The sequence below is a fragment of the Desmodus rotundus genome, chromosome 7, assembly GCF_022682495.2.
Source record: "Desmodus rotundus isolate HL8 chromosome 7, HLdesRot8A.1, whole genome shotgun sequence".
In the NCBI taxonomy this organism is placed as follows: Eukaryota; Metazoa; Chordata; class Mammalia; order Chiroptera; family Phyllostomidae; genus Desmodus; species Desmodus rotundus.
In genome coordinates, this window is record NC_071393.1 from 28,933,274 (window position 1) to 28,961,079 (window position 27,806).

At 55.9% G+C, this 27,806-nt stretch overlaps 1 protein-coding gene across 5 annotated transcripts in view; it reads right to left on the bottom strand.

Moving 5' to 3' along the window:
- Positions 1-27,806, bottom strand: part of IGSF9B (immunoglobulin superfamily member 9B) — a 55,819-nt gene that overhangs the window by 13,539 nt on the left and 14,474 nt on the right. Inside the window, exons 4-20 of one of the 5 annotated variants that reach the window (XM_053928486.2) lie at positions 24,348-24,499; positions 23,946-24,063; positions 22,638-22,779; positions 22,181-22,326; positions 19,437-19,579; positions 19,014-19,154; positions 18,814-18,930; positions 18,386-18,536; positions 17,154-17,277; positions 14,697-14,872; positions 13,284-13,510; positions 12,439-12,523; positions 10,171-10,332; positions 9,794-9,839; positions 7,579-9,234; positions 6,846-6,935; positions 6,035-6,080 (exon numbers count right to left, since the gene is read on the bottom strand). In XM_053928486.2, coding sequence (XP_053784461.1) covers positions 6,035-6,080; positions 6,846-6,935; positions 7,579-9,234; positions 9,794-9,839; positions 10,171-10,332; positions 12,439-12,523; positions 13,284-13,510; positions 14,697-14,872; positions 17,154-17,277; positions 18,386-18,536; positions 18,814-18,930; positions 19,014-19,154; positions 19,437-19,579; positions 22,181-22,326; positions 22,638-22,779; positions 23,946-24,063; positions 24,348-24,499 — 3,722 coding nt within the window. The remainder of the gene's footprint in view (positions 1-6,034; positions 6,081-6,845; positions 6,936-7,578; positions 9,235-9,793; positions 9,840-10,170; positions 10,333-12,438; positions 12,524-13,283; positions 13,511-14,696; positions 14,873-17,153; positions 17,278-18,385; positions 18,537-18,813; positions 18,931-19,013; positions 19,155-19,436; positions 19,580-22,180; positions 22,327-22,637; positions 22,780-23,945; positions 24,064-24,347; positions 24,500-27,806) is intronic. The other 4 variants (XM_053928487.2, XM_053928484.2, XM_053928485.2 and 1 more) reach the window with 4 other exon arrangements.

Sequence of the window (27,806 nt, forward strand, 5' to 3'; positions counted from 1 at the left end):
GGTCAACTCCCAGGACAGGGAGCTTTGGAAGCAGAGCGGGAAGAAATCCAAAGAGCTGGCCCGTAGAAGGGCAGAGTACAGTTCTGTGGAGTCCCGGGTATCCACAAGGTTCCTTGACAGCTGTCTTTCTATTGCTCCTGGGAGGGAGAAAACCCAGTAGAAAGTTCTAGCAGCGGGAGGCCTACCTCAGATGGAAACGAATCTTTGAGCACCAGAAGACCTAAGAAAGGGAGAGAGAGATTTCAATAGTAAGTCCCATCATGCAGAACTCAAGCAGGGAGGAGGAAGGTCAGAGAAGGAAGCACCTTCAATGTCTGAAGTTCTTAGAAATCATCCCAATCAAGACCTTTAAATGAAAAGGGCAGATTAAAGCAGGACATGAGCATCCCCAACCTCCATCAACTGCCCTCCTCCAGCGAAGAGAAGGTCAGGGCCAAACGAGCCCAGCTTCATAGGGCTCCTTCCTCTCCATCTACAAGGGTCAGGCAGAACCCAGCAGCTAAGAGCAACAAATACATGTCATCTACTGACGTTGCAGCAGTTCAGGCTCCCTGACCCGCTGCAGATGGGGCTCAGGTGTCTCCAATCACGTAAGAGAATAAAAGAGTGTAGAAGCAGATTACAATGACTAGAGTGAACGAATCTGGCAGCCTTGTGAAGCCCATGACACCTGTAGCAAGTATGCAATGAACCTCTCTCTTGTAAGATGCAACAGAGGAGCTGAGGTTGTCAGGAGAGGAGACTGTGTATACGGGTCTCTCTTTCTCTCCCAGCCGAGTGGATAGTGCCGTTTGCCTGATGGATCAAATGCATGGTTAGAACAAAATCAACAATTTAAGTGAAGCCTGTGCAGCCCAGGTGACAAAGGGGACCAAAGACAGCTGAGAGGAAGGACTGCCTATGACAATCTGTACTTGACAGAGAGAGTTTTCAAGAGTCATAAAAGAAAAAAAGTCTAGATCTGTTATCAATGGCATTCCTTCCCCAAGTTGGCCAAGCTTGGAGCCTGAGAAATAAAGGGGAAGAGACAGACAGGTCACTCTTGCTTTCCCACCAGTGCATTCACAGTCAGGGAGGCCAACACCTTCTAGGGCTACGAGGAATCCCGCTCTGCCTTGACCCCTGCAGCTGCCGCTTCCGTTCCATCACAATTAGTTTGGGGTAAATCCTGATTAAAGGGAGTAGGAAAAGATACCCTGTGAGGGGAAAAGAAGTCCCCAGTGGTGAGCAAGCCATTCAAAGTATTTTTAAAAGTGATAGAGAGATCGGAAGATCGCAGCTGCATCATCCCAACCCTGGATATCGTTGTGGGAATGAGGAAGAAGAAACTTACAGGCTAATTGTAGATAAGTCTCTGGTCTCTGGGGTTTCCTGCATTAATGGGCCATGAAGCAACCTTCATCTTCTTTGATAGATGCCATCACTCTATAGCCCTTCAGTAAATAAAGTATCGAGAAACTCCTTCCAAGTTCAGGTCAGAGACAACTTCTTGATTGTCCACAGCCCCCTGATAGCACAGAGCTAGGAAGCCCCAACCCACATGTGCATGAAAGCACACACAGTCCAACTCACCATTAGAAGCCAGGTCTTCCACCCCCAAACACCCAAGCTGCCAGTTCCCCATTCCTTCCTCTTTCACACACTCCGTATTCTACCCACAGTGATCCCACACAGCAGCAGCAGCAGCTGGAAGGGAACTTGGAAGGCAGGCAAAGGATGGAGATGGCTAGGGCATGAGGGGCATGACTTTCCAATGCTGGCGGAATGTCCTCACCCCCTTCTCATCCTTGACTAAGGCTTCTTCACGCTGCCTAAAAAGAAAGTCACAGATATAAATCTGTCTGCAGGTCCCAGCCAGCCTCCTCAGAGGGACCGTGCGGGACAAGTGACATACGGTCTGAGGAGGTATATGACAAGCAAGGGGACCCCAGAAATAGTGCATAAACACACCATCTATTAGGACATGAGAGAAACTGGTCCAGGGTGACCATAAAAACTCTGTGGCTTCTCTAAGCCAGGTGAAACTTCCAGGGGTGTTTGTATCATTACAACCAGCAGACTCTTGCCATTATCATTTTGATCATAGAGCATGTTTTACCACTTACCATGCCAGATACTGATCTACGTTCTCTACAATGATTTTCTTCAATCCTCACAACCACCCTAGGAGGCAAATAGTACACTGAGCCCATTTGTCAGATGGAGAAACCGAACGAGTGGCATGTCCGATTATCCAGTTACTATGTGATAGAGCCGAGACTTTCAACACTAGGCGAACCTATTTTTCCAACTTCTTCCTAATAAAGCAGGTGTAGAAATTACATCAAAGAAAAAAACTGCTTCCACACGTCATTTGAGAACTAAACCTGCGGACTGAACTAGCCGCGACAGCCACCGACGTTCTCAGCTGGGGCGGCAGAGCCGGGGTGAGACACACCAGGGAGGGGAAGGGCTGGCTGCTATAGGCAGCAACTCTCCAACGATGACGATCCCTGGAGCGGGGTCAGCCCGTCTGCTCTCATGAAATAGCCAAGCTCCAGCCCTTCTAGGACACCTGCTGTTCACCTGTTCTCGATTTTGGCTCAGCTCTCAAACACAGAAACACAGCAGAAGGCTCCAGAAGGCACCAAGATGCTCTCCCAAAGCAGAAAAGAAAACCACAAGCAAGTGTCTGGAAAGACAGGAGGGAGGGAGGAAGGAAGGGAGAGAGAAATGGAGGAAGGGAGAAGGGAAAAATAGGTCTTTATTTTTAGCAAGTTATACAGAAAAGACACATGAAATGTGGTCCAGGGGACTTCACCTGCAGCACGGTAAGCCCTTTGGAATCAAATTGCCTCCATTTTCTTGGAAGGGTGACCATGACCCCTGTCGATGTCAAGCTCACTGGGGGGACTTCCAGGTAATAAGGCTTTAGGTGCTGGTGTCCCCCTGGAAGCTTGGGTTAAGCAACTCCATCTACCCCTAGAATGAAGCCAGCAAGTACCCTGTCTGAACAGAATCCAGCCCTGGGCTCTTCAGGAAGCTGAGATCCCAGTTCTCTTTCTAATCAGCCTCAATTCTTCCCAAACCTATTGCAAACTCTGGGGTGCTCCTTCTCCCAGGAAGTAAGAGCATTACTGAAAGGTGAGTGCCTCCAAGCTCAGGCTCTTCTCAGGCTCTTCCCTATTGCCTTTCGCATAAATTGTAGCGCTCCAGCAGTGTTTCCTTGCAGTTCAGAATTACCAAAAATCGCCGGGAGTTTTACTTTCACACTCTTTCTCTCTCTCTCTCTCCATAAAGTCCATACAAAACCCAAATCACAACCATTTAGCTGAACTCTTCTTAGCTGCTTAGCTCTATGCTGACCCAGAGTTGTGGAGGAAAGACACAACCTGGTTCAAAATGTAGGCAAACCACAGGATCAGACAGTCAAAATCCAAAACCCATTAAGGGTACTTCCTGTCCTTAATGCCCAAAGAGCTGACCGTGATGACACGTTCGCAGCTCTGCCCCAGTCAATAGGCAGGAGCAATGATTTAAAGAGCAATTTCCTCCTCTCCTCAATTGCCTAGAGCAGAACCTGCTTGTCGGATGGCACACTGTGGTTGGCCGGCCAAGGCAATCACAGATGGACAAAGTGTAGCCAGGAAAAGGGGAAATCTATCCTCCACACACAGAAAGGAAGGCCAGGAGTCTGGATGGCAGCTGCTATTCCGCTGTGACCACAGATGGTACCTTTCTGGTGGGGTCAGAGCATGCACCAAATGCCTGGCCTCGGAAGTCAGGAGCAGCTTGTTCCAAGTGGGAGTTCCTTCCTATGGTTCACCTAGTAAAGGGGACTCCATCCACGATCCCAGATTCACCTGCAGAATCTCCAAAGTCGGGATCAGCAGGAAAGGGGATGCGAGGGAGAGAGGAAAACGGGAGGCTACTGGTCTCAGACAGGGAGCTGAGAAAAGCACCGGGCCCCCAGCCCCTCACAAAAGGACAGGCCCTCACAGTACAACTCCCGGTCATGAGAAGGGAGTTGGGAAGAGGAGAAGAGGTGGGGGAGAGGAGAAGGGGAGGCAGGAAAACAACTGCAGGTGTGGGAGTAGGGACAGGAAGGAAACTGAAGGAAGTAGGAACAGAGTGAGAACGGACGCAGACAAGACATGTCACATGTCCAAGCAAGACCAACTGGAGACACATGCAAAGGCGCAGCATGAAGACAGCATCTGAAGAGAGGCCTGCGCCTCCCAATGGCCCAGCAGCGACCGCCCCCCGGGAGGCCTCAGCAAGCAGGAGGGCGAGCAGGGCGCCTACTGCCCAGCACCAGCAGGTCTGACTCCAAGGCCGTGGAAGTCTCACTTTCCTAGGCTGGGGATGATGCCAGGCCCGCAGGGAACAACAGTCACCCTTGGTGGCCCCCGGTTTCTGGGTTTGCCACTGCACTGAGAGAACAATGGCTCAGCTCCCTCAGATCTGATGCAGTGGGGACAATAGGGAGAGCGGGGCCAGTGGCTGGGTGGGAGGAACAAATGAGAATGGGGTCTGGGCCCATTCTCATTTGCAGGAGTGGAATGAGAGCTGTCCCGGAGCTGCCACAACTTTGGGGGTGACGGGGGGGCCATAACTGGGCGGCAGGGAGGGAGTGCAGGGGAGATAGAGAGCAGTCCAGCCTCTGTCACTCTGGAGTGCCCACCAGCAGGCCACAGGAGGCCCCTAGCACAGGTGAGCTCACAGAGACTTCCTGACCCCTGCATGTTCCCCCAATGTGAACAGCCGGAGTGGGGTCCCCAGCCAGCCTCACACCATCCTGGGGCCTGGGGACGCCTTTCTTATCACTGCAAAAGACTTATCATCCTGAGTTAGAATGACCAGCCCCCTGGAAGTCTCCAGGGGCACAGGGAGGCAGCTGCGTCTCGCCGACCACAGCCAGAGGCCTCCCTCTCCCGTCTGACAGCTGCTGGCCCATGTGTGCCCAGGAGCACCACAGTGGCACTCATGGCAAGAAGAAGGGTCTTCCTGGTTACCATGAGAGTGGGCGGGCCTTGTATAACCCTAAAATCCTTTAGAAGAGAGCGGATACCCCTCTAACTGCCTGCTTCCTGACAGCCCCACCAGGAGGCAGGTGGGAGAGGAGCCACCACGGGGAACAGGGAAGGAGTGCCGTGCTACCACCCCAGGTGTGTCTGTCTGCTGCCAACCCCATGTCCTTCCGCCTGGGAACCTGTCCTCTCCCCTTCAGAGCTCCTCCAAAGACTCTTCCCACAGCTGTGACTCAGGGGGTCGGGAGTAGCGACCACAGGGACCTGAGAGCAACGTGAACCTGAGGGGAGGCCCACATCTCAGTCTCCTAACAGCCAAGGACGGGCTGCAGGATCCAGGGGCAAGGGGAGTGGTGGCATTTCCCTGCCCTTGCCCTCAGAGGGCCGCAGGGGACCTGGCCCTGGGAAGATCCAGCGGGCCACTCCTCAACCCGTGCCGCTTGACAGGACTGACTGTTAGCAAGGCCCCAAGAAGACCAGAGGGGGCCAGCCACCCCAGAAAGGTCAGATTGTCTGGGGGGCTGGGCAGGAAGGGGGTGCTATGCCTGAGGCTGCTGGGAAAACAGAGCAGAGAGGGATGAGGTGTTCCTGGGTATCATTGTGGCCCCAGACAGATTTCCAGGGGTAGAGATGCAAAGCAGATCTTAGGCATTCTGGGTCCCTCGGGGTGCATGCAATGTCCCAAGGGACTTCTGTAGAAGCTCTGGGTGTGTTGGCAGCATAATGGAGAGGTGTTTGAGTAAGGAAAACTGCAGGGAGGCTGTGGGAGAGAGCTTAACATGTGGGGTGGGGCGAGAAGCTGCAGCTAGGCAGTGCCGAGCAGGGCCTGGGGTAGGGGGCGCTGTTGGAGCAGCATGATGTGGGGCACCCCGAAGCTTTGGGAATCGAGGAGCAGAGGCTGCTGCCCCCACAGAAGGGGTGAAGGGACATGGTCTCAAGTCCCCTGTAGAGGAAGCAATGGCCCTGCCAAAGCCCCGTCCACCTGTCCACCCCCCCCGCCCCACCCCACCACGGAGCTCCCTTACCTATTGAGCTGAGGAGAGGCTTGTCTCGACAACACTGCCCAGATAGCTGAGATCAATCAGAAACAAAGCAGTTATCAACACAGGCCTGGGGGAACCACCCACGCACACCCAGAGGGGAGGAGGGGAGCACAGGGACCAGAGAACCGACAAGCGAGGCCAGAGAATGGGGTGAGGGGAAGGAGAGGAGAGAGACAGAGAACCAGACGCAACGATGGGACAAAGCAGATGAGAGCGCGGCAAAGCAGACGACAGGGCTGCGCCCACAGCATCTTCTGCACAGACACTGGCACGTCCGTCACGGCGCCCCCGCCTGGCACACTAGCTAGAGCTGTCCTCCACTGCCAGAGGCCCACTCTCTTCACCCCCCACCAGGAGCAGGGTGGGAGTGGGAGGTGAGGCTTGCACTTCCAGGTACCAGACAGGGTGGGAGTGAATGGGGCAGGGGAAGGGCACCAGGCTCCCTCCTCCTCAACCGCAGCCCATCTTGCCTACCACGGGGCCAGCCCCCTCTGGAACTCTCTGCTCCCCTGCACAGGCGGCCACATCAAGAAGTGAGACCAAAGGACGAAACCAGAAGGAGAGAGAGGGAGAGAGAGAGAAGGAGGGAGGGAGAGAAGGAGGGAGGGCAGGCAGGCCTGGGGGGCACTACCAAGGCATTGCAGGCTCTTCTGAGCACACTGGCCAACCCAGAGGAGAAGAAGGAAGAAAACAGACATGAGGAGGAAGGAAAGGGAAGAAGAGGAGAAAGAAGGAGGGCAGAAGAAAGACAAGAGAAAAAGAGGCACAGACAGGTGTCCAGGCTGACTGGTACCTGGAATACCAGCTGCTACTGTTTAGAGTATGCTCTCTCGGGCAGGATGATCGCAGGAGCTTGTCTGTCTGTCTGTCTGTCTGTAGCTTCCTGTGAGGCACACCAGTTGGGGTGGGGTATGTGGCTCCAGGCACATGATTCATAGCCTGGGATTGGGCTCCCAGCCTGCAGGACATGCCCCCGGAAAGGCTGTGTGGGGCCCCAATGCTCACTAGGCTGTTAAGGGCAAGGTTTGGGAATAGGAGCAAGCCCCTGGCCTGGTGGTCCAGGGAAGTCAGGCTTTGGGTGCCTGCTAAGCAAGGGGGGGCAGGGGCTGGGGAAGAGCAGGAGACTGGATGCAAGGTCTCTGGGCAAACCCTGGAACCACCCCCAAAGCCAGAACACAGGGACCTGTTGAGCTCTCCACTCCATGAGAAACGAGGGTGACCACTCACTGGGCCATGCCATGCCCCTCCCCTTGCCCATGTGTGCCCATGCCCAGTCACCCTGAGGGCCTCCTGAGAGCTCTGGGTTGGATGAAGATCCCTCATGCTCCTGGCAGGGTACCTGGGCAGATAAGCCCCACCCCACACCAATGACCATGCCCCGCTGATGCCAAGACCAGAAGTCCTCTCCCGAAGGGATGCTGCAGCATGTCCAGACAAGCCCTGTCATTCTGGTTGATGGAAGGGTGGAGGGCAGGGCAGGAAGACAACCAGGTGAAGGTGGGCAGGAAAAACCAGCTCACACTCACCCTGAAGAAGAAATCTGTGGTGGAGGGGGCTCTGGTCTGAGCAGCTCCTCCCCCATCCTTCGAGGGGAAGGTGTCTGTCCAAACACATCCAGGTTGTCCGCAGGCCCTGCAGGGCCCGGAGGAGGGGAGGGGTAGCCCGTGGCCACAGTGGTGAAGCCCACAGAGGGCCGGTAGCTGGGGCTCCCGCTGCGGCTGCTCTGGGACGGGGAGCCCGTGGATGGCGTGGACTTGCAAGAGAAGCTGACGGCGGCCGGCGGCTGCAGGGCGATCTCCGACATCTCAGCGTGCTGCAGGAGGCCAGGGCGAGGCCGGGCCCGGGCAGCGAGCTCAGGAGAGCCAGTGCGGGAGCTGAGGGGGCTTTGGGTCAGAGGTGAGAGCCGAGAGGGCTGTAGCACCACTTGATGTAAACTGGGCTCAGTGCGCCTGGCTTGCCGGGGACTGGGCCGGGGCCGGGGCTGGGGCTGGGGCTCGTACCACCGGGTGTCCAGGCCAAATGTGCTGGGGCCACCGTGTCCCCCCGGCTCGGCTGGCTCGGGGTAAGGCAACACGGGTATGCCCATACCTTGGCTGGTATGTCTTAGCTGCCCTTGGCTCACCAGAGGTTGCATAGGTCTGTCCTGCCACTTGGTGGTGGTGGGCACTGGCACAGGGCCCCTGCCCGGCGTCTTGCCTGCCCAGCCCTTTGGCGCCTCCAGAGACAGCATGCCCGGGTAGGCTGAGGGCATCTGCAGGGAGGTGGGGGGCAGTCCTCGGGGGAGGCAGGCCTTGGGCTGCAGACTCTCGGCTACATCACAGGGGTGCAGCTGGTGCGGGAACATCATGGCTGGGGTTTCCAGACCCCCAAAGGGGAATTCTGGACGACCCCAGGGCTCAGGGGAGCGCCCGCCTGTGGGTGTCTGAGTCAAGGGCAGCGTGCTGTTGGAAGCATTCTCTCCGTTCTCCTCAGGGATGGTGGGGTGACCAAAAGGCCCCTCAGTGTGCAGGGGTGGGGAGGACATGACTGAGCTCAGGGGGCTGCCCACTTCCGGCATGTAGAAGGGTGGTGGCTCCACTTCCCCGGGGCTGCTGCTGCTGAGGTACCCGTAATACTGGCTGTGCTGGAAGGGCCGGGGGGCGGGAGGCCTGGCCTGGCCAGTGGCCTGGAGCCGACCTTCCAGGCTACTGGGGCCCTCCAGCCCACGGGGCTGGAACCGAGGGCTGTATGCTGGTGGTGGCAGGTAGGACTCCTGGCTGGATGACAGAGGGGTCAGCTGGGACTTCAGGGCAGCCACAGATGTGGGCACGAGCGGGTCCTCATTCTCCTCGTCAGACTGGCGGAACTCAGGGTACATGTCCGTCTCCTCAGCGAAGGGAAAGCCCTCGATGCGCCTGCCCTTCACCGGGGGCTCCACCTCGGAGGGACCCATCACGAAGCGGCCATCGGGGCCTCTGCTGATGAGCTCGATGGGAGTGGTGGCCTCGGCCTCAGCCTCGGCCTTGGCCACACTGTACTTCTTGCTGCTGATGGCCCTCTTGGTCTTCTTGTACAAGGATAGCTCCTTCTCCCGGGTAGGACTCAGCATTCTCTTGGCTGCAGGCTGGCCCTGGTCGTCAGAGGATTCTGATGGGGCCCGGAGCGTGCGGACGCTCTCCGGGCTCACCTTGCCAGAGGACAGGCTGTGGGGACAGGCAAGAGAGCAGCAGGGCTCATTACTTCTCTTGTTCTCTTAACAGACACCAACCACAAACACCTGGGGAGACGGGGCTAAGGAAAAGGACGGCAGACGGGTGGCATAGTCTGGCATGAAACTTGGGCAAGCTCTCGGTTCTCTGGATGAGTGTCCTGAACACCCACATTCTAGTTTTATTCTGCCTCACCCCTATCGTTTGCCATGCTCTGTCTGGGCACCCCTGCAGCTTCCCTCCTAGGTGGCGCATGAAAAGCAAGCTCATTTCAAGATGAACACAAAATTAAGAAGCCAAATCTGTTAGGATGACCAAAACGTCACAGAAAGGCATTTTGAAGCTAAGGAGAAATGGGTTATCCGCGAATCTGGATTGTCTATACCACGGCTCCTGCTATGAGCAGTGTGGACCACGTAAAATTGCTGAGCAGATCAAATAACAGCACACAGCTCAGCAGGGCTGTGACGGGGCTGAGCGGGCTCACCACCCACTGTTGGCACCCATACCCTACAAGCAGCACATCCCATTCTCCAGGGCCCGGGGCACTTACGGAGACTCCAGGCTCTTCCTGCAGTGAGTGATGGAGAGTGGAGGGTCTAGAAGGAAAAAATGGAGAGAGCCTGCTGAGGCCCAAAGCAGAGCCACAGTGGGACGCAGCTCCTTCCAACATCTGGCACCTCCGGGTTCAAGTCAGCATCCTATCCCCATACCTGGGCCCTGCCTTCACCCTAGTTATGGTCCATGAGACTCTCCCCACCATCCCTGCTTTCTTCCTACCCCTCTCAAATCAAGTCCACTGGCTGATTTAGCCACAAGATCCCAGTTCCCCTCTTTTCAAAGGGCGCTGTGCTAAAAATGGGCCATCTCTCCTGATGGGGAGCTTTTGAAACTGAGCCAGCTAGAGCAGGGGGTGGGGTCGACACCCACCTTTTTTACGCTTGAGCTTACGCTTGCGCTGCTTGTTGACAAAGCAGGCAGCCAGAGTGCTGAACAGGATGGCAGCTGCCAAGAAGCAGATGGTAGCTACGATTCCAGCCAGCACGGGGCGAGCTAACCCATCCTCGGTCAGGTCCGGCTGCGGGAAGATATCTGTAGGGAGGGGCAGGGGGCAATCGTGAGTCCCTTCCTCTCCCCAAGAACCCCTCTGCTGGTACACCTGACCCCCGGTGTTTCTCCTGCCTCTGTAGTGCAGACAGTTTAAGGCTAGGCCCCATGCTCAACTCAGCCCTGAACACATTTGCATGGCAGAGGAGGAGGGAAGAGGGGTGACTACATTAGGCAAGTAGTCACCACACAGCAAGTCCAGAAGAAACAGCACCTAATCCTACCACTATGGGGATGATGACTTCAATACACTACAATAATTTCAATAATCATCTAGTGCTTTTTGTCCAGTGCTGTCTGCAACGCATTCTCATGCGTATTGTCAGATATTCTCACGTTAACCCCATGAGGCACACAGAGCACACTAGCGTCCTCATTCTCTAAATGACAACTCTGTGCTTGGCGACTTGCTCGTACAGATTCTGCATATCGTGGCCAAAACACACTCAGTGCCTCTGACTTCCAGTCCGGGGTTTTCTGCCTTCCACTGTGCCGTCCCGACACGCCAGAGCTCAGGCGGGAAGGCTCCTCCAAGGGGAAACACTACCGCCAGGAGAGGAGTTGTGACCACACAGTGCACTTCCATCCATTCCTAACTCCTTACACCGCAGGCGCCCAGCGTCTGCAGGGAAAAGCAGCTCAGGCACGGCAAGCTGGACCCAGCAGGGGCATGGTTAATGGGTCCAATTTCCTCGTGTTGCAGGTAGAGAACTGAGGCTCACCTTGTGCCCAGACCTGCCGTGCTTGTTAGTGACAGAGCCACGCCTCTCCCTCAGTCGACTGTGCTACACTGCATGGGATATTACATCAGTAAGTGCCATTCTTTAGGGTCATCAAGGGGGAAATACGTTCTGATACAGTCGGCCAGAATCCATTGCTTTGTCGATAACAACGTGGATTAAGAAGTCCAAGTCACGCTGACTGGTTGAGTAGAGAAATGAGTGATACAGTCTTTGGAAACGGGGGCCTTAGATTCAGAGAAAGCTGAGGTTGCTGTATCCGTACTCCCCATGAGGAATCTCCCAACCACGCAGGTTTCCTTTCGGGAACCAGACACAAAGCTACTGAACGAAGAACAGTTCGTGGAACTGAGCCCCACAAAGCCCTCCTGGCCTTGGCTGTAAGCTCCATCCCCTGTGCCTGCATCTCTCTGAGCCCCTGCCCTGCAGGGAAAACAAGACAGATGTGTACTGGGCTCTGCCGCCTGAGGAGGTGCTTTTGAGCATTAAATTATTTTTTTAATTTTAAAAAGCTCCCTGATGCACGGAAGTCCAACCCCACTCCCCCAAACGCTCTCGTGCCACTTCCGTCCTCACGCCCTCTCCCCAGTCTGCCCACCCTACACTTGGCCAAGCTCCTCGCCAACTGGTCCCCAGAGAGTAGTGTCCATGGAAATGGTGTCTTCACTTTATCACTAAGCAAGCACCTCTTCCCACACCAAGGGAACTACTCCTTGGGGAGACAGGGACCCTGCTGTGTTTTAGAAACCATCGCTGGAGAGCGATGTGTAGAAATGGGATCAGGGGAAAGAAAAAGAAAGAGAATGAGAAAGAGAAAATGCTAGGGAGTTGGCTTTACTGAGCCGGGAAAAAAATCTAGGGAGAGGAAGGAGTGAAGAGAAGCAACATCAAATGGCAATTTTCCAAATAAAACCATCATAATTACAAAGCAGCCTTATAACAGGCATTCAGTGGGCACTTGCTGACTGTCCTCTCAGGTCTGACCGATTCATCACCCCACCCCCACTACAGAGGATCACAGTGGAAGAAATAGATTTTACAGAAACATAACTTCAACCAAGTTCCTTCTGACCACAGTAATGAGAAGATTAGCTGACTCCCTCTCTGTGGCTATCTTGTAGAAACTTTCACTAATGCAGCTCTTGAGCTGGAGAAATCCCACCCATCACGGGAGCAGAAGGATGGATCTGACAAGGCTAAGAAATGCTCCAACTCATGCAGTTTCCACCAGAGCTCTCCATTGTTTCTAAGTCAGGCTCTCTTCCCATATTAGCTATTTCCCGAAGGGACTCCCATGTGGCTCTGGGGCTATGTCCCTGCAGTTGCAAAGGAAGCCCCACCCCCAAAGTACCTGTGCTGGAGACTCCGGCGATGTTGCTGGGCTCGCTGATCAGATCCTGCATGACAGCCAAAACCCGGAACTCATACCAGGTGTCCTACAGCCCCAGGGACAATACCTGTCAGCCAAGGGACCTGAGACGGCCACTGACCGCCACAGACCCACAGCCATGGACCCTGCAATGGTATGTCATGGAACTCGGCACCCAAAGCCCTGGGTACTAGAAATGTTTAACAACCAGCTCTCACGTTTAAAAAAGCACTGACATGCAGCATCTGCCAATCACCACGCTGTAGCTGCTGTGACCGTGGGTGATTTGGGGCGAGGTCACGGAAAGGAGAGCTGGGGCTCTCAGGAGCCACCACGAGCCAGTCCAGCACTAAAGGAGTGCTCAGGGAAGGAACACAGAAATAATGAAATGAGCTGCTTCCTCTCTCCAACCAGACAGACATCAAAGTTTGGAAGAGACCCACTAGAAAAAAATAAGTTGTTCTCCAGGGCTCTAAACCATTACAGGGCGAAGCTAGAAGACGTCCTCCTGGGAAATCCTCTGTCCGTCACTGTTAGGCCCTGAGCATGGAGCTAAGGTCGGTGTCTGGTGGCACATCCTGGGCCCCTGCCCCGCCCCACCCTAGCTTGTGTCAGCGACACAACTCCCCACTGCCCTGACCGGTCCTCAATCTGCGGGACCTTGGCCGCAGGTCTGGGAGGACACATGGACAGGGCTGGGGTTCACTAGGGCATGGCCACACCCTGCACACTCGAGCTGGGTCATTCAATGCTTCCAGTCACTCTAGAAAGAGCCCTGTCACTTCGAGGACTGGGGAAGTAGAAGCAGGGGGCAGCTAAATGCTCACCTGTGACAGATCCTTGGCAAAGAATTCTCCATCGGTGCCTGGGATGGCATCATCTAACATCTCCCAGCGCTCTCCGACACGGAACTCCATGACGTAGCGGTCGATGGGAAAGCTGTGGTTGGCAGGTGGGAGCCAGGACAGGAGCACGCCCTGCTGGGTCCGATTGGCTGTGAGGCACCGCGGTGGGGTAACCAGCACCAGGGGTTCTGGAGTTGTGATGGGGGATGCTGCAGCGGGCAGAGAGAGAGGGGAGACGGTGCAGGACCACTGAGGCCGCGCATCCTCATCGCCCATACTGTCTTCTGGCTCAGCATGGGTCCCTGGACACCATGGCCCCAGGCGATGGTCACGGGGCACACACCAGTGCATGCATCATTTTGGGGGCAAGGGTGCCACAGAAAAGAGCACCCCCACCCCGGCCCAAAGGAAGGGGGCATGGCAAGTGGGCCCAGAGCTTTGTGTCCCTGCTCTCAGAGTCCTTCCAAAAGTCTCCTGGGAGGGGATCAAGTGCCTCAGAAAAAATAAAGATAAAAAATGAGAACTAGCCCTGGCTGGTGTAGCTCAGTGGATTGGGTATACAGGCTGCGAACCAAAGGGTCAGTGGTTCACTTCCCAATCAGGGCACATGACTGGGTTGAGGGCCAGGTCCCCAGTAGGGGGCATGCAAGAGGCAACCACACATTGATATTTCTCTCCCTCTCTTCTTCCCTTCCCCTCTCTCTAAAAATAAATTTTAAAAATCTTTTTAAAAAAATGACAACTAGAGGGAAGAAGAATTCAATGTAATTATCTTCTTAATAAAATGATATCTTTACAAAAATACTGCAAAACCTATCTTCTGTTCCCTTCCCAAAGAAGCAGGAATATCTTCCCGCACACTCTGTTTACGCTTCCAATTCCCTTCCTGGCCCAGGTGGAAAGTCAAGGCCCAGCGAGGGGAGGTCCTGCTGCCCCCTTGGTGGCAGTTAAGCAGGCTGGAGTGGGGCCACCTGTTTCCAGCTACACTCTCTGGCTCCAGGTGGGACAGAGTGAGTCACTAGGTCCAGGAAGGAAGAGTCAGCCACACGCTTGTCACCGACTGAGGCCGGGAGCCAGAGGAAAGTACCAGCAGAAGTACAAGAAATGCAGTATTCCCTATCTCCCCTGTGAAGCCACACGAAGATGCAGACACGTGGCCTGACCAGGACACAGTTCAAAGCCTCTTCCGTCCAAGGAATCTGGCCAAAGTGCTCTGATGTGGGACCGGACAAGCCTTGCAGACTGGTACGACAGACCCTTCTTGGGAGATCAAGTGACAGGACTGCACAGAACACTTAGCCAGGTCCCTCGCACGCAGCAGACGCGTAAACGTTAGCTTCTGGATCCTGCCATCACCCCCTCTGCGTCCCCGGGTTCTCCAGGAAGTGCCCTCACCTAAAGTGTTCACAGTGACCACCTCACTGAAGGCGCTGGTTCCCAGCTTGTTCTGCGCCAAGACACTGAACTGATACGCCGTCTCAGGCTCCAGGGCGTCCACCAGCAGCCAGCTGGGTCCTGGAGGCACTGACAGAGACAGCCAGTCGTGGGGTCCAAACTGTGCCCGCTTCATCCTGGCCGAAGGAAGAGAGGAGACCGAAGACGAGGGGGTGGGGTGGGTCACACTGGAGACACAAGGGGGTGTGCACGGGCCTTCCAGAGGCGGCTGTCGGTGGGCCTGGCCTTCTTGGGTCCCAGGAACAGGAACAGGTAATGGCCAAGGAGGGGTGCCCCACCCAACTCGGAGTGAGCCAGGTCACCGGCCACAGCTGCTACCTCCTCTTCCAAAAGGGACACTCAGGTGTCAGTAATGCTCAAATCACTGGTCCAATCGTATCTTGGGATAACTGTGCCCTGGTCCCAATCCTGAAAGTGGCTCTGCTTTGGGACAGTGAGGACAATGGGCGCAAGGCATTTGCCACCATACGGAAGCGAAGATGAGCCATTTGGCAGTAGCAGGACTGAGGAAGGAACCCAGATGACCTCAGCCGCCCCCTCCCAGGGGCAGCCAAAAGTGGGGCCTGGAGTGGCCGATAGGGCTCCCTCAGGCCAGCCAGTTTTGCCTCAGGCCAGGTCAGGTGAGGAGGTCCCAGGTGTATGACAAGGATAACCTGGGGTCTCCCCACAGTGGGGACCAGGATTCCTAAGGCCTCACAGGTTAGAAATCACAACGAAGCGGGAGCTCACACGCTTTGTGGAGGGCACTGATATTCTTTCTCCACAGCCCACCTAGTGCCATCTGCCATGAAGCCAGCAGTCTACAGGTGCAGTGCCCAGCACTACCACTGGGAGGAGCCATCGTCCCATGGACTGAGATGCTGCGCAGCCCTCTCTCAGTTCTGAGCTACAGTTTAGGGGATGCCCAATGTTTAAGGACTCAATACCATGTAAGCCCAGGAGTTGAAGTTGAGGCAGCAGAAAGCACAGCGAAAGGAAAAAAAAAAAAAGCTAGCTCCCAATATCTCAGTCAGTAAGTGCACAGAGAGTTAGAGGCAATCAGAAAGGACGAGGGAAGGGTGGGTGAAAATCTCCCCACCTTTTCACCCACCCTTTCCCACCCAGGCAAAAAAGCAAGTGAGCAAAGTGTGAAAAGCAACACAGGTGAGCAGCAGCATGGAGCAAGCCACAAGCAGCGAGGGGAGCCCTATCTATGCCCAGACCTTCCAACAGGCACCCCCACAGGTACCCCGGCCATGCCAAACGCAGCCCTGGCCAGGGAGCTGCCCAGCAGTGCCATGACACTGCAGTGGCCACCCAGCAGGGTCGGGAGCACCCGACTCGCCCCCACGTGGCCTGCGCAGGACTAGAGTGGGAGGGTGCTCTGGCTGCAGCCCCCACGCTCACCACCCAGGCCTCGTCTGCCTCTCCAGAAGCCAACATGCCTCAGATAGTCAAAGTCTTGGAAACATGCGCCACTTCACCACGGAGGGAAAGACAGCAGGCTCCCTCTGGGCTTCCCTTGCTGTTGAGAAGTGCTTCGAGGGCTCTCCCTGAATCTGCAGGCAGTTTCCTCTGGAGTATGAGGCTTCCTCCCCCAGGCCCTGGCGCAGCCTGGCAGGAACACCCACCCAGACGCCCGATCTCCTCCTTCTCAAGGAAGAAGTGTGGGGGCTCCTCCTCCCTGCCCAGAGATGACCTCGTGACCTGGGTGGCTGGTCCTTGGCTCAGGATAGCAGTGTGGGGACAAGGAACCCCGAAGGCGATGAGAAGGGGTTCAGCTGTGGCTTCTCTCTCCCTCTTTTGTGTACCTCAGCTCCTCAGCCTGATTCGTGCAGCTTTGAGATCTCTATCTACCCCAAGGTTTGGGCAAAGACAGCACATCACTGCATCGGGCTAACGCAATAACAGAGATATAAACACAACAGGAACAGTCCTAGAGAGAAAGTATGGGTGCTGAAGCCCCGGCCGGGAAGGGGAGCGGCCCTTCACACTGTTCTGTGGAACCACTGGGGAGGTGCAGAATGAAAATCAGCTTCTACACTTCTGGCTGGGCTGCTTCACATGCCCTTGAAAAGGAGGAGCCTCTTCCAGACTCCAGAGGAGAGGGAGAATGAACCACGGATGCAGAGGAGGCAGGGAGATAAGCTGAGAGAAAGCAGCAGAGGGCAGTGGACACCTCGGGCCACAGCCCAAATTGGCTCCCCAAACCTTCTAGGCCTGGAATACAGGGACACCCAGAGTCCCATAGACACACCCATCCCGCACAGGACTGTGGTCACTGTGTCAACACACCTCTTCGCCTAGCGGTCTGGTGAAGGACCATAGCCTTCTCATGACCTCCACCCACCCCAGGGAGGGACTGGAGTGGGGATGGGGAGGGAGAAGCAGAGAGCAAAGCATGCGGGGCTGACTCACAGAGGTCCGTACCAAACTGAGAATGTCTGCTCGAATCCTCCATCATAGCCTGGCTCCCAGGACACGTTGGCAGTTGTCATGGAGACCTGGACCCGGACACTGCCTGGGGCATGGGGGCTGGTGCCTGGAGACCAAGTGGAGAACTGAGCCCACTGCAGTCTCTCAACAGCACAGAACCAAGCCCACTGAGCTGGGCACCCATCACCTTGCTGCATCAATAGCAAAAGGCGGTATCGCATGTGGAGTGACTGAGCACGGGCAGTGCTCTGGGGAGCTGGCACCCTGGCCTCCTGGGCAGGACGACAGGACACCCAGCCCACCATGCAGTCTAGTCCATCCCACAGGAGAGAGCATGAGCCCCAGGAACGTGGGCCAAAGGGAAACTGGACCCCTCAGCCACCCTGGGACAAAGTCCTGTGCTCACCACCGAGCACAGGAACACTCTCCCTGAAGATCACGGGCAAAGCCACAAAGCCCCTCTCCTACAAAGTCCCAGCCTCCAGAGGCAGCCGCACCACCCAACCATGGGCACGAGGGGCGGCACAGCATGGCAGCTAACAGCTTCGACTGGAGCTTGAGGCCTGGCCCACCACTCCTCAGAGACGTGGCGCTGGGCAAGGCACACCGATCCCAGAGGCCTCACTTTCAATGAATGTGCACTGGGGCCATCGCCTCCCAAGTTGTAAATGACGAGGCACCTCTTGGTACGGAGCCTAAAACTGGCAGCAAAGGCTCCAAAGTGTGGGCTGTTGCTACAACTGTAGCTGTCTACTCCAAGAAGTGCAGGCAAAATGGTGCACAGAGGTGTTGGGATACACACCTCAGGCAGGTAAGTGGCAGTAGAATGCCTGGTGGTGACCCAGGAACTAGGAACAGCAGTCCCCTCCCCCGGGGCCAGGCCCAGCCAGTGGGCCTCGGTGCCTCCCTGTTCCCGCTTCTCCCGTGCCGGTCCTTCCAGCCTCCCCACTAGGTCCTGGCCTCAGAGCTCTGTGCAGCTGTTACTGGCTGCACAAGTGCCTCACTTCTGTGTCAGGGGGTTGCTGGGTGCATTCTGCCTGTCCCCATCAGGAAAAGACCTCCCCAGGAGAGGCCCCGTGTCATCTCGCTTACACAGAGTCCACAGAAGGCTAGGACCACCCATGGGAGGCTCCGAGTCCTAGGTGGGCTGCCTGGGGACAACCACCCACAGTCCCCGGGACCCAGACTCCCGCCCGCCTGCCTTGGCCCCATACCGATGACGGTCAGGTGGGTACTGGCAGTGATGCTGGTGACCACGTTGGTGGCAATGCATTCCCACTCCCCATGGTCCTCTTTACTCAGGGCTCGGAACTGGAGGCTTCCGCTGGGCAGGGCATTGTGCTTGCTTCTGCTGGGCTTCCCTACCTTGGCCAAACAAGGGGGCAAAGAGGAGACAGGACAGGGTACAGAGGAGGAACCGGGTCGGGCAAGAGAGAAGAGAAGCCACCAACACCTCAGGGGACAGAGAAGGGGATGTGGAGGTCGGTGCCTGAGCACTCAGCCGACACCTCTCCTCGTCCATCTTCCAGGTAGCCCATCGGGACATCACCCTGCCTCCTCGGCACCTGGACCATCAGAACAGGGCCGCTACTGGGCCCTTCCCCTCCACCACGTTTCCCGGAGCTCCAGAACCCAGAGGTACCTTTCTCCACTTGATGACAGGGAAGGGGTCCCCTGCGGCCGCACAGGGGATGAGTAGCTCCCGGCCGGCCTCCTGCCTGTACTCCCAGCCCGGTAGCACCGTAAAATACGGGGGATCCTAGGGAGAGCATCGCAAGGCCGTGAGGGTGGGCATTTTGGGCACCCATCCGCTCAGAGGCCACTGGCAGTCCTGAGCCTCACCTTCAGGACTAGCCGCGCGGGAGCAGACTGGCCCATGGTCCCCAAGGTATTGTAAGGCACACAGGTGTACGTGCCAAGAGCCTCTTCTGTGGCCTCCTCAATTCTGATGGAGCCGTCCTCCATCAAGGTCCAACCTAGGTTCTGCCAGAACAGGCAGCAGAGTGGGGAGCCAGGGTCAGGGGTGCCCACCTGGTCCCCCCCAGTGGGGCCAGGGCTGGGCTGGCTGGGCCCACCAGCTGCCCTGGGGGTGGAGTGTCCCAGTGCCCTGCCAGACTGCAGGCCCCGTGGGAAGCAGCTCTGTGCCTTCGCAGAATTTTTGGTGGGGAGAGGAAGGTTCCCACCACGGAGCCAAACCCCCAGAGGCAGCACCTCAGTGTCTGGAGGGTATGCCTCACTGGGGCCCCACATGCGTCTCTCTAGCACCTTCTCGACCTGCAGGGGGCGGCCATCCTTGTTCCACTTGACCACGGTGGCCGGCGGCTCTGCATCCACAGGGCAGCGGATGTAGCCATGGATCCCCACCGGCACGTAGATTACGGGGGGCATGTTGAGGACACGGGCTGGGTCTGCAGAGGGGTGGGGTGGGGTGGGAGAGAAGAGAGATGCAAGGGGCATCACGAAGGGAGAACCCCAGGCAGGGGGCCGGACCACCACAGCACCCTCAAAGTCCAGCCTTCCACACGCTCCACCCACTCAGTAAACACTGACGGTCAGCACAGTGCTGAGCACTGGGCCCCTCACGGGCGAAGGGTAAACTAGCCCGGGCCCTTCCGGGCTTACAGCCCAGAGGCCGCATGAGCTGGCCCAGCGCAGGCTGCAGATTTCTTTTGTGTGCGAGGCTTGCAGTATTCTTGAGCACTTCTGTTTCGAATGCTCAGAGGCCCTCGAAGGCACGCGCTGGCCTGCCCTGGTCTGAAGCACAACTCAAATGCCTCGACTCTGAACATCACTGCTGGCAGGGTCTCTCCTGGCCATTTCCCCAGTGGACAACACCCCCGCCCCCACTCCCAACCTCAGAGTCAACATCTGACCACACCCTCCCCCACCTGCTCCTCCTCCCAAGGCCTTATCACCAAGCCAGCTCCTCCCTCTCCACATCCTAGGCCACTGGGGAGTGGCCGTCCTAGGCAGGAGGTGGACGGAGGCATAAATAAGCTCAGGTGGGTCTTCTCCTGTCCGTTCTGCTGGGTGGCCCACCTCCCAGGCCTCAGTTTCCCCTCTGTGCGGCTGGAATGCTGAGTCAGCCATGGCCACAGAAGAGATGACAGGTCCTGGGACAGCAGTGGGGACAGCAGTGAGCACTGCACATCCTCTCAGACAGGTGAGTCATCACCTTTCAGCTCTCTGCCATTCCCCTAAGGGCTACCAGGAAGAAAGATCCAGAACTTCCAGGGAGGCGGTGAGGATGAATGAGCTAGGATCTTTTCAGCATTTGGAGCTCTTCAGAGAACAGCATTACATAAATACCAGGCCGAGCTATATATTTAGACATAGCTTCCTACTTTTGTATGGTAGAGGGTTTTTTTTTTTTTTCTCCAAGGTTTTCAAAGGGTTTGTGAATGGGAAATACTCTGAACACTGCTTTTTCACAGAAATAAAGATCCTTGTCTCACCCACCTGAAAATCTCACCCCCTGGATTCTCTCTGAAGGCAGGAAGGAGGTAAAAAAGGACAAGTGGGAGTGGGTGACGGCTGGAGGGACAGGGAAACCACACCCGCCTCTCAGCAGAACACGGCCCAGAGCCCCAAGGGTGGGGCTTACTCCTGGCTAGGTTCGCCACCCTTCTGAAGACTACCCACTGTTGGCTCTCTCCCTCTGCCACTGCCACCTTCTTGCACAGGTGGCAGACACCAGCCAGGATGCTGTTCCAAGAGGAGTCTTTCCTCCCCTTCACTCTTTTGCACCCGGCACAGCTTGGGGCACATGGTAAGTCACTTACAAAAAGGTTCTTGACTTGCTTTTTCCTACTGCAGGTCTGGGTGGGACAGACCTGATGTCCTGGGTCACAAAGCTTTTCTTGGACCTCACAGTTCTTAAAAAGGTGGGACTCATAACAGAGCATGCTGAAAGTCCTTGCAATTTGCTGACAGCGGAAGTGGGGAAATGATGCCTTTGCCCCAAGCAGCAACATCGTGGCATAGAGAAGAAAACAAAAAGGACAAGAGATTCGGAGCTCCAAGGGGCTCGGGCCCAGCCAGGCGTCACCTCCACACCCATTCAATGGCAGACAGTGCAAACACCCAGCTCTGCAAAGAGGGTCGGAGAGGCAGCCACCCCCTGGGGTTCCCAGTGGCTCTCCTGCTTGTCCCAGTTCAAATGCTGACCGCAGCCAAGTCTCCAGACTGTCACACTCCTCACCCTGCCACTGCACACCTTGGGGTGAGCAGTTCTCCTATACGCTCCTTCAGTGATGGAGAGCCTGTCACCTACAGCAACAACCTGGGGCTTTTGTTGTCTGAGTGACAGGGCCGTCAGCAAATCAAAAGGAAGAAATTAATCCTCATCACGCATCCTTCTCTCTCACAATGATCAGCTTGCCAGAGGGTGGGAAGCAATGACCGCACTGTGTGCTCACACAAAACTGTCTATTGTTCAGGCAGGAGGAGCATCTTGTTCAGTGGGAACTCTGGCCTCCCCGGAGGAGGGAGGCGAGGAAGCCCAGAGGGAGCCAGATGTTGGTGGAATTGGATCAAGTCACCCCAGAAGAGAGTTCCATCCCCCTCTCCCTCACCCCTCAGACTGTCTGGGATGGATGAAGGCAGAGAACAGCCTGGAAATCTAACCCTACACAGGTTCAAGTTATACTCCCTCAGATACCTGAGAAAAAAGCACTAGAGAGGCTCTCATTCCAGGTGCTGACAGGTGCTGGCTAGCACTCAGTGCAAGCGCAGTTGTTCAGGTCTGCCAGGCCCTGAATCCCACCTACACCTGGCTGATGGCATGAGTTAGCTAGCACGCAGCCCACAGGAGACCAACAAGGGCCAGTTTCACCTCAGCTGACCAGCCCAGGTATGGGCCTCTTCTTGGGCTGCCCGGCTTCCGGGCTCAGCCACGCCTCTACCCACACTCCCCAAAACGAGGCTGCCCTCCAGCCTCCAGCCTGGCCAACGTGGTCTGGACCTGCTGGCACCCCCACCCACCAAGGCGCTCCCTTGTCCCTACTCACACTGCACAGTCAGGTAGGCTGAGGCCGACGGGGAGCGCCCCAGACTGTTGCTAGGGACGCAGGTGTACTTCCCTGCGTCCTCAGGCTTCACCCGGAAGATGATCAGGGTCCCATCGATCAGGATCCTCACTCTCAGCTTCAGGTCGCTGTTGAGGCGGCAAAGAGACACGGAGGGGAGGCGTTGGCAGGTGAGGGAAGAGGCTCTTCCATGGAACACCAGAGCAAGGCGGCACCTTGAATCCTTCACCCCCGTGCCTGAGCAGAGACCCGCAGGCCCTCGCACTCCCAGGGCCCCTCTGTGCAGATACCGGCCCTCACAAGTGGACCATGGACTGACCACCCCGTCTCCAAGTACCAGAGCCCAAGGTGGCCTACAGCAGCCCCGGCACAGAGGCCTTGCCCCTGCACACCTGGCTGCGCCCCAACCCCCCATCACAGCTCAGGGCAGGGTGCTCACTTCTGAAAGTAGACATTCTCATCCTGCCAGTACCAGGTGTAAGTGAGGTTGCCGGGATACGCCTCCGCCCGGCAGGTAAGCAGAGCATCCTGGGATATGTTGACAGTGATGTTCTCAGGAGGGGACACTATGAAGGGTGGCCCTGGGGACACAGGAAACAAACATGACCTCACCTGGAGGGGCAGGGAGAACAAGGCCTCCCAAGAATCTCTGTGATGTCTCAGGAAGGGTGCTCTGAACACTGGGGGGAGAGCAGGGCAGCTCTGGCCCCAGAGTCAGCAGCACAACCCCAGGTGGTTGTCATGGAAACTCTTCTAGCTGCTGTCAGGGCTCCAGTTCTCATTCTCCCTACAGGTCCCAGAGATGCAAACAGTGCTGGATGTGGCCACAGTGTGCCCATCCCCTTGAGCCAGCTGTAGACACCTTGGCACATACCTGCACCCTGCCCCCATGCCCAACCCCTCTATAAGTCCTGGCTCCCCAAACCAGCCACCTAACACCCCAACACACACACAGACACACACACACAGTCCTGCCTGCCCATACTTCTGTCCAGCAGAGCCCTGAGCAAGAGGCACCCAGCAGGGTGAAAGGCCACTCCTTCAGAGCAAGGACCAATGTTGCCCCTAGAGAAGTAAGAGGCCTGTGCTTCTTACCAGGCAGAGGTTAAGAGGGCAGCACAGGGAGAGGAGCAGGGGAGAGCAGAGCCAAGGGAGGGCAGAACTGCAGCAGTCCCTGGCACAGCTTTCCAGACAGGCTGCAGCTGCCACCTGGCTGGCTCCCTCCTGACAGAGGCCAGCCCTCCTCCAAACTGCCGCTGCTTGCGCTCCACATCAAAAGACAGGAAGAGCGTGTGCCTCACTCAACAGTCCCGGCCGCCACCACCACCCTCACCAGCAACCCCAGCAGGCAGTGGGTGGGAGGCAGAGCAGGTGGATGGGCTCAGAAAAAAGAGACCCTGCTGCCCAGATGCCACCCCCCCTTCTAGGCACCCTGAGGCCCCAGGCAGGGCAGACTGGCACTGCTAGGTGCTGATCGTGTGGACCCCAGCTCTACCAAATGCCAACGCTACCTGGACAGATACAGAAATCAGAACCCCCCAGCACGGGGCCTCATGCCATTGGTGTGACAGCCACAGTGGGCCACCATGGGAGCTCCCGCCATGAAGAACATGATACTTGGGCTGCCCACTTCCACCTGCCCCCAGCTGTGCCAGCCACGGCCCAGGGACACCCGTGGCAGCTCTGCTGGGCTGGAAGTCCCTAAAAAAGGCCCGGGGCACAGAGAAGTCAGAGAAATCAGTGTCACCTTGGACAAGCAGGTGGGTGGTATGGATAGCCTCCCCTTGGATGCTGTACGCACGACAGGTGTAGGCACCTCTGTCCTCCCGGCTGACCGATGTCACCGTCAGGCTCCCATCACTCACCTGGGGCCAAGGAGAGACGGAGCTCAGCACCCACTCCAGGGCCCAGCCAACACCACCCTCAGGAAGAAGTGGCCTCGGCTTCGTGCACCTCAGGGATACGCAGGCAGGTGCCTCACTTGTCATCTCCCTCCAGCCACACAGACCCCAGCCAACCTGCCTGCTGTTTCCTCCTCCTCTGTGCCTTTGCACGGCGTCACTGGTCACACGCAGACAGCGTGGTGAGCAAGAAGGGGCCAAGGAAGGCGGAAGGCAGTGCAGTTGTCCCAACAAAGATCCACACTTACCTGGTATTTCCCACTAGCACCTAGGAGCGTCCCCTCCTTGAGCCAGGTGACAATAGGCTTGGGGTTCCCAAAAGCTGTGCAGGTCATGGTAACGCTGCCACCCTCCTTGGCCTCGATGTACTGGGGGGGTGTTTCCGTAAAGGTGGGAGGAGCTGCAGAGAGACCACAAAGGCTCAGAGTGGGAATTGCAGGCTGCTGCCCCGCGCCGTGCCCACCCACCCACCCGCACCAGGCACCACGCCCGTGTGATCTTTATGGTTCTCACAGGCTCCTGCGTGACCCTCTTCGAGGCCTAAGGATGAAGGAAGGTAGGTGAGACAGGTACAATATTCTGCCCATGAATCTTACACAGGGAGAGGAGACCTGGAATTCAAAGGCAGTCTGGCAGTGTCCAAATTCTAAATTTTACCCATTGCAATTGGCAAGTTCCCAAGAGATGCATGTTTGTTGAGCGCCTATAGGGAAGCACTGAGCTCAGCACCAAAACGAGGGGGCGGAAAAGATAGCTCTCCCCTGGCTTCCACAGAGCCTGCATCTGCCAGCAGCTCCACAGGTTGTTCCATCATCCCTCCCTCTTTGTCCTCATGGTCATCCACGACAGCCGCACTTCCTTAACCCAGCCCGGCCAGGCCCTTGCTTCTGGGACACCCACCACCTGCCTCCACCTAGGCTCTCTGCCTTCAACCCCGAAAGCCAGGCTGCTTGCTGCTTACTGTTACTCTAACTATGCAAGGTTGTGCCCCTCCACCACCACCTAGATTGGAGGTTTAACTAAAATTCCACCCTCTTGAATAATCAGTGTTTAAGAGACATGGTCTCATGTCCTCCAAGCTGCTTGCAGAGGAAATATGGTCAATCTTGATGCCTTGGACCATCAGCTCTTCAGTCTTCTGAAATGACAAGGAGGGGCCCCACTTCCGCACACTGTCCCGTGGGTCCACAGCACATTCTGAGCTCATCTCCAGGCATCCGAAGCTGAGCACAAAAGTCACCGTGCCAGCCTGGCACCTGTTGTGCAGCCCTGGGCAAGTGACTCAGCCTCTCTGGGCTTTACCTAAACCCCCGCCCTCCAGAACTGCTGTGAGGAATGAATGAGCTGCAGTGTGTAAACAGGATCTTGTACAATGTAAGCGTGCAACGTGCTGCATATTTTGCCAGTGCTGTCATCACTGACATCTCCCCGGGAGCCTCTGGAGCATCATGAGAAGTTTTCTACAGGGTCTCTCCTCTCCAGACTGCCCTGCCCCGAGAACCAGTCAGAGCGTCTTCTGCCCTTCTGCCAGCCTCATCGACCAGATTTCGCCCTTCACTGTACCCTGAGCACACTGCCTTCTTTGTCTTTCTCGAGCGTGCCAAGATCATCCAACCTCAGGGCCCTTGCATTTGATGTCCTCTCTGCTTGGAGCTCGATATGAAGACCTTCCTCCTTTAGTTCACGCAAGTCTTTGCTAAGATGCCATGCCTGCCTTGCCTGGTCAGCCAGTCCGAATCTGAGATGGCACTTCTAGCATTATCTAACCCCTTAGACTGTCTGATTGTCTTTAAAGCATTTATCACTAACTCTCCTTAAGAGCAGAGGTCTTTTCCACACACCCAACTGTATGCCCAGCTTTTAGCATAGTTCCTGGTGTGTAATAGAACACTCAACAAACATCTGCGGAATGGGTCAATGAATGAACGAACGATGAATGAATGAACGATGAATGAATGAACGATGAATAAATGAAGGCGCACTGTCACACATACCTACAGACCAACACAAATGCAAACACATAAAACTCCTTAAGAGCATGAGTGTGGTAAGACCATTGTCTTCCATGACCTTCCACACCCTTAGCTCAGTGTGGGCACACGAGGACATTGGGAGAGTGAGTATGGAATGGATTAAGGAGCACACTCCATCACACACAACAGACATCCTCAAGGCAGCCCATTCTCATCCAATGTCTAATACACCAAAACAAAAATGGCCAACATCATCCACATCTTTGCAAAGGGATCCTGTAACTCTGACTTCCCGGCCTCTCCCCCGCCCAGAAGTGTGCTGGCCTCCGCAAAAGAGCCCCCCCACCGCCACGCCTGCCCCCCCGCAACACAGTCAGCACAGCCGCAGCTTCTGTTACCTCTGGTATCAAGCTTAAAGGAAAGATAATAAATTAAATTATGTCCTGAAGTGACAAATTAATTGCAAATTACATAATTACTTTATTATTTAGGTGCTAATCAAGAAAGTGCTTTGAACATGTTCAAGTTTTCAGGAAAATAATGGTTTGACTCTGGATTATTTACTGAATTAGGGGTTAGCTTGCCAGCTGCATTTCCAGTCTTAATTCTTTTTTACAAGTGCCCTATAATTAATAGTGCACGTTAGAGATAGGCTGGCCTCTCCGCCGCGGAATTCACCAACCTAGAGTGAGGCTTGCTTGGGCTTTTCAGGTATTTTATATGTGATAAAGAAATAATTTGGTCTGTTTCCACACAACTGATCTTCAAGAAAACACACCAGGAAAATGAGACAATTTGTAATTCTAATTTTTCCCTGGCCTTTCATTTTCCAAAGGTGATCACGGTCAGAAAATGCCTGACATTAAACAGGCATGCTCGGAAGCAATGGATGTTAGTGCTCCAGCCTCTTTCCTTCAGTAACCAGAACATTTACACTGGATGGAAGCTCTGAACTTCAGAGGGAGGGAAGTGAGAACAAAGAGAGAGAGATCCCCCTCTCATCTGGTGAGGTGGCTGCACTGCCCTGCCTGTCTGGGAGGTAGTCTCCCTGGTAAGGGCAAAGTGCTCTGTGAGGAGCCCTGGGTCTGAAACCTGACCCAGTTGGTGCACATTCTTAGCTTTTCTGCCTAACCCGGCCATATAAACAACCCGCCTGCATTCCCCAGAAATGCCAGCTCTCCTTCCTCTGGGCTTCCAGGCATGCTGTTCCCTCCACCTGGGATACTCTTCCCCACCTCCCAGCCCTGCCCCTGGCTGACTCCTCCTCCCTGGTCAGAGAAGCTCTCCCTCACCCGGTTCCCCCAAAGCCCACAGGGCCACTGTCTCTGGACTTCACTGCCCACCACTGTACCCCCAGAGTCAGCCAGAGTGGACATTCAAGAACGTGTTTTGAGCGGATAATTACTGGTGGCCAGGACTTTCAGACTATGACAGTCCTCTTCATCTTCCAGCCTGAAGTGCCGTCCTGTGTCACCACATCCCAGTGGACACACTTTCATACGACTTCATGTCCTTTCTCTTGACAACGAGGATGGCCAGCATCTTACACATAAATACCCACCCCTAATGAACATTCCAGACCTGAGCAAGACACTTTCTCACCCTTAATGCTCACAATGGCTTTCAGATAGGCATTGTTTTTGGCAACAGGGAAAACTGAAGCTTAGGGAGGTGAATCCCAAGGTCACAGGGCAAACATGCCAAGGATTCATGACATGGATTCAGGGTCTATTC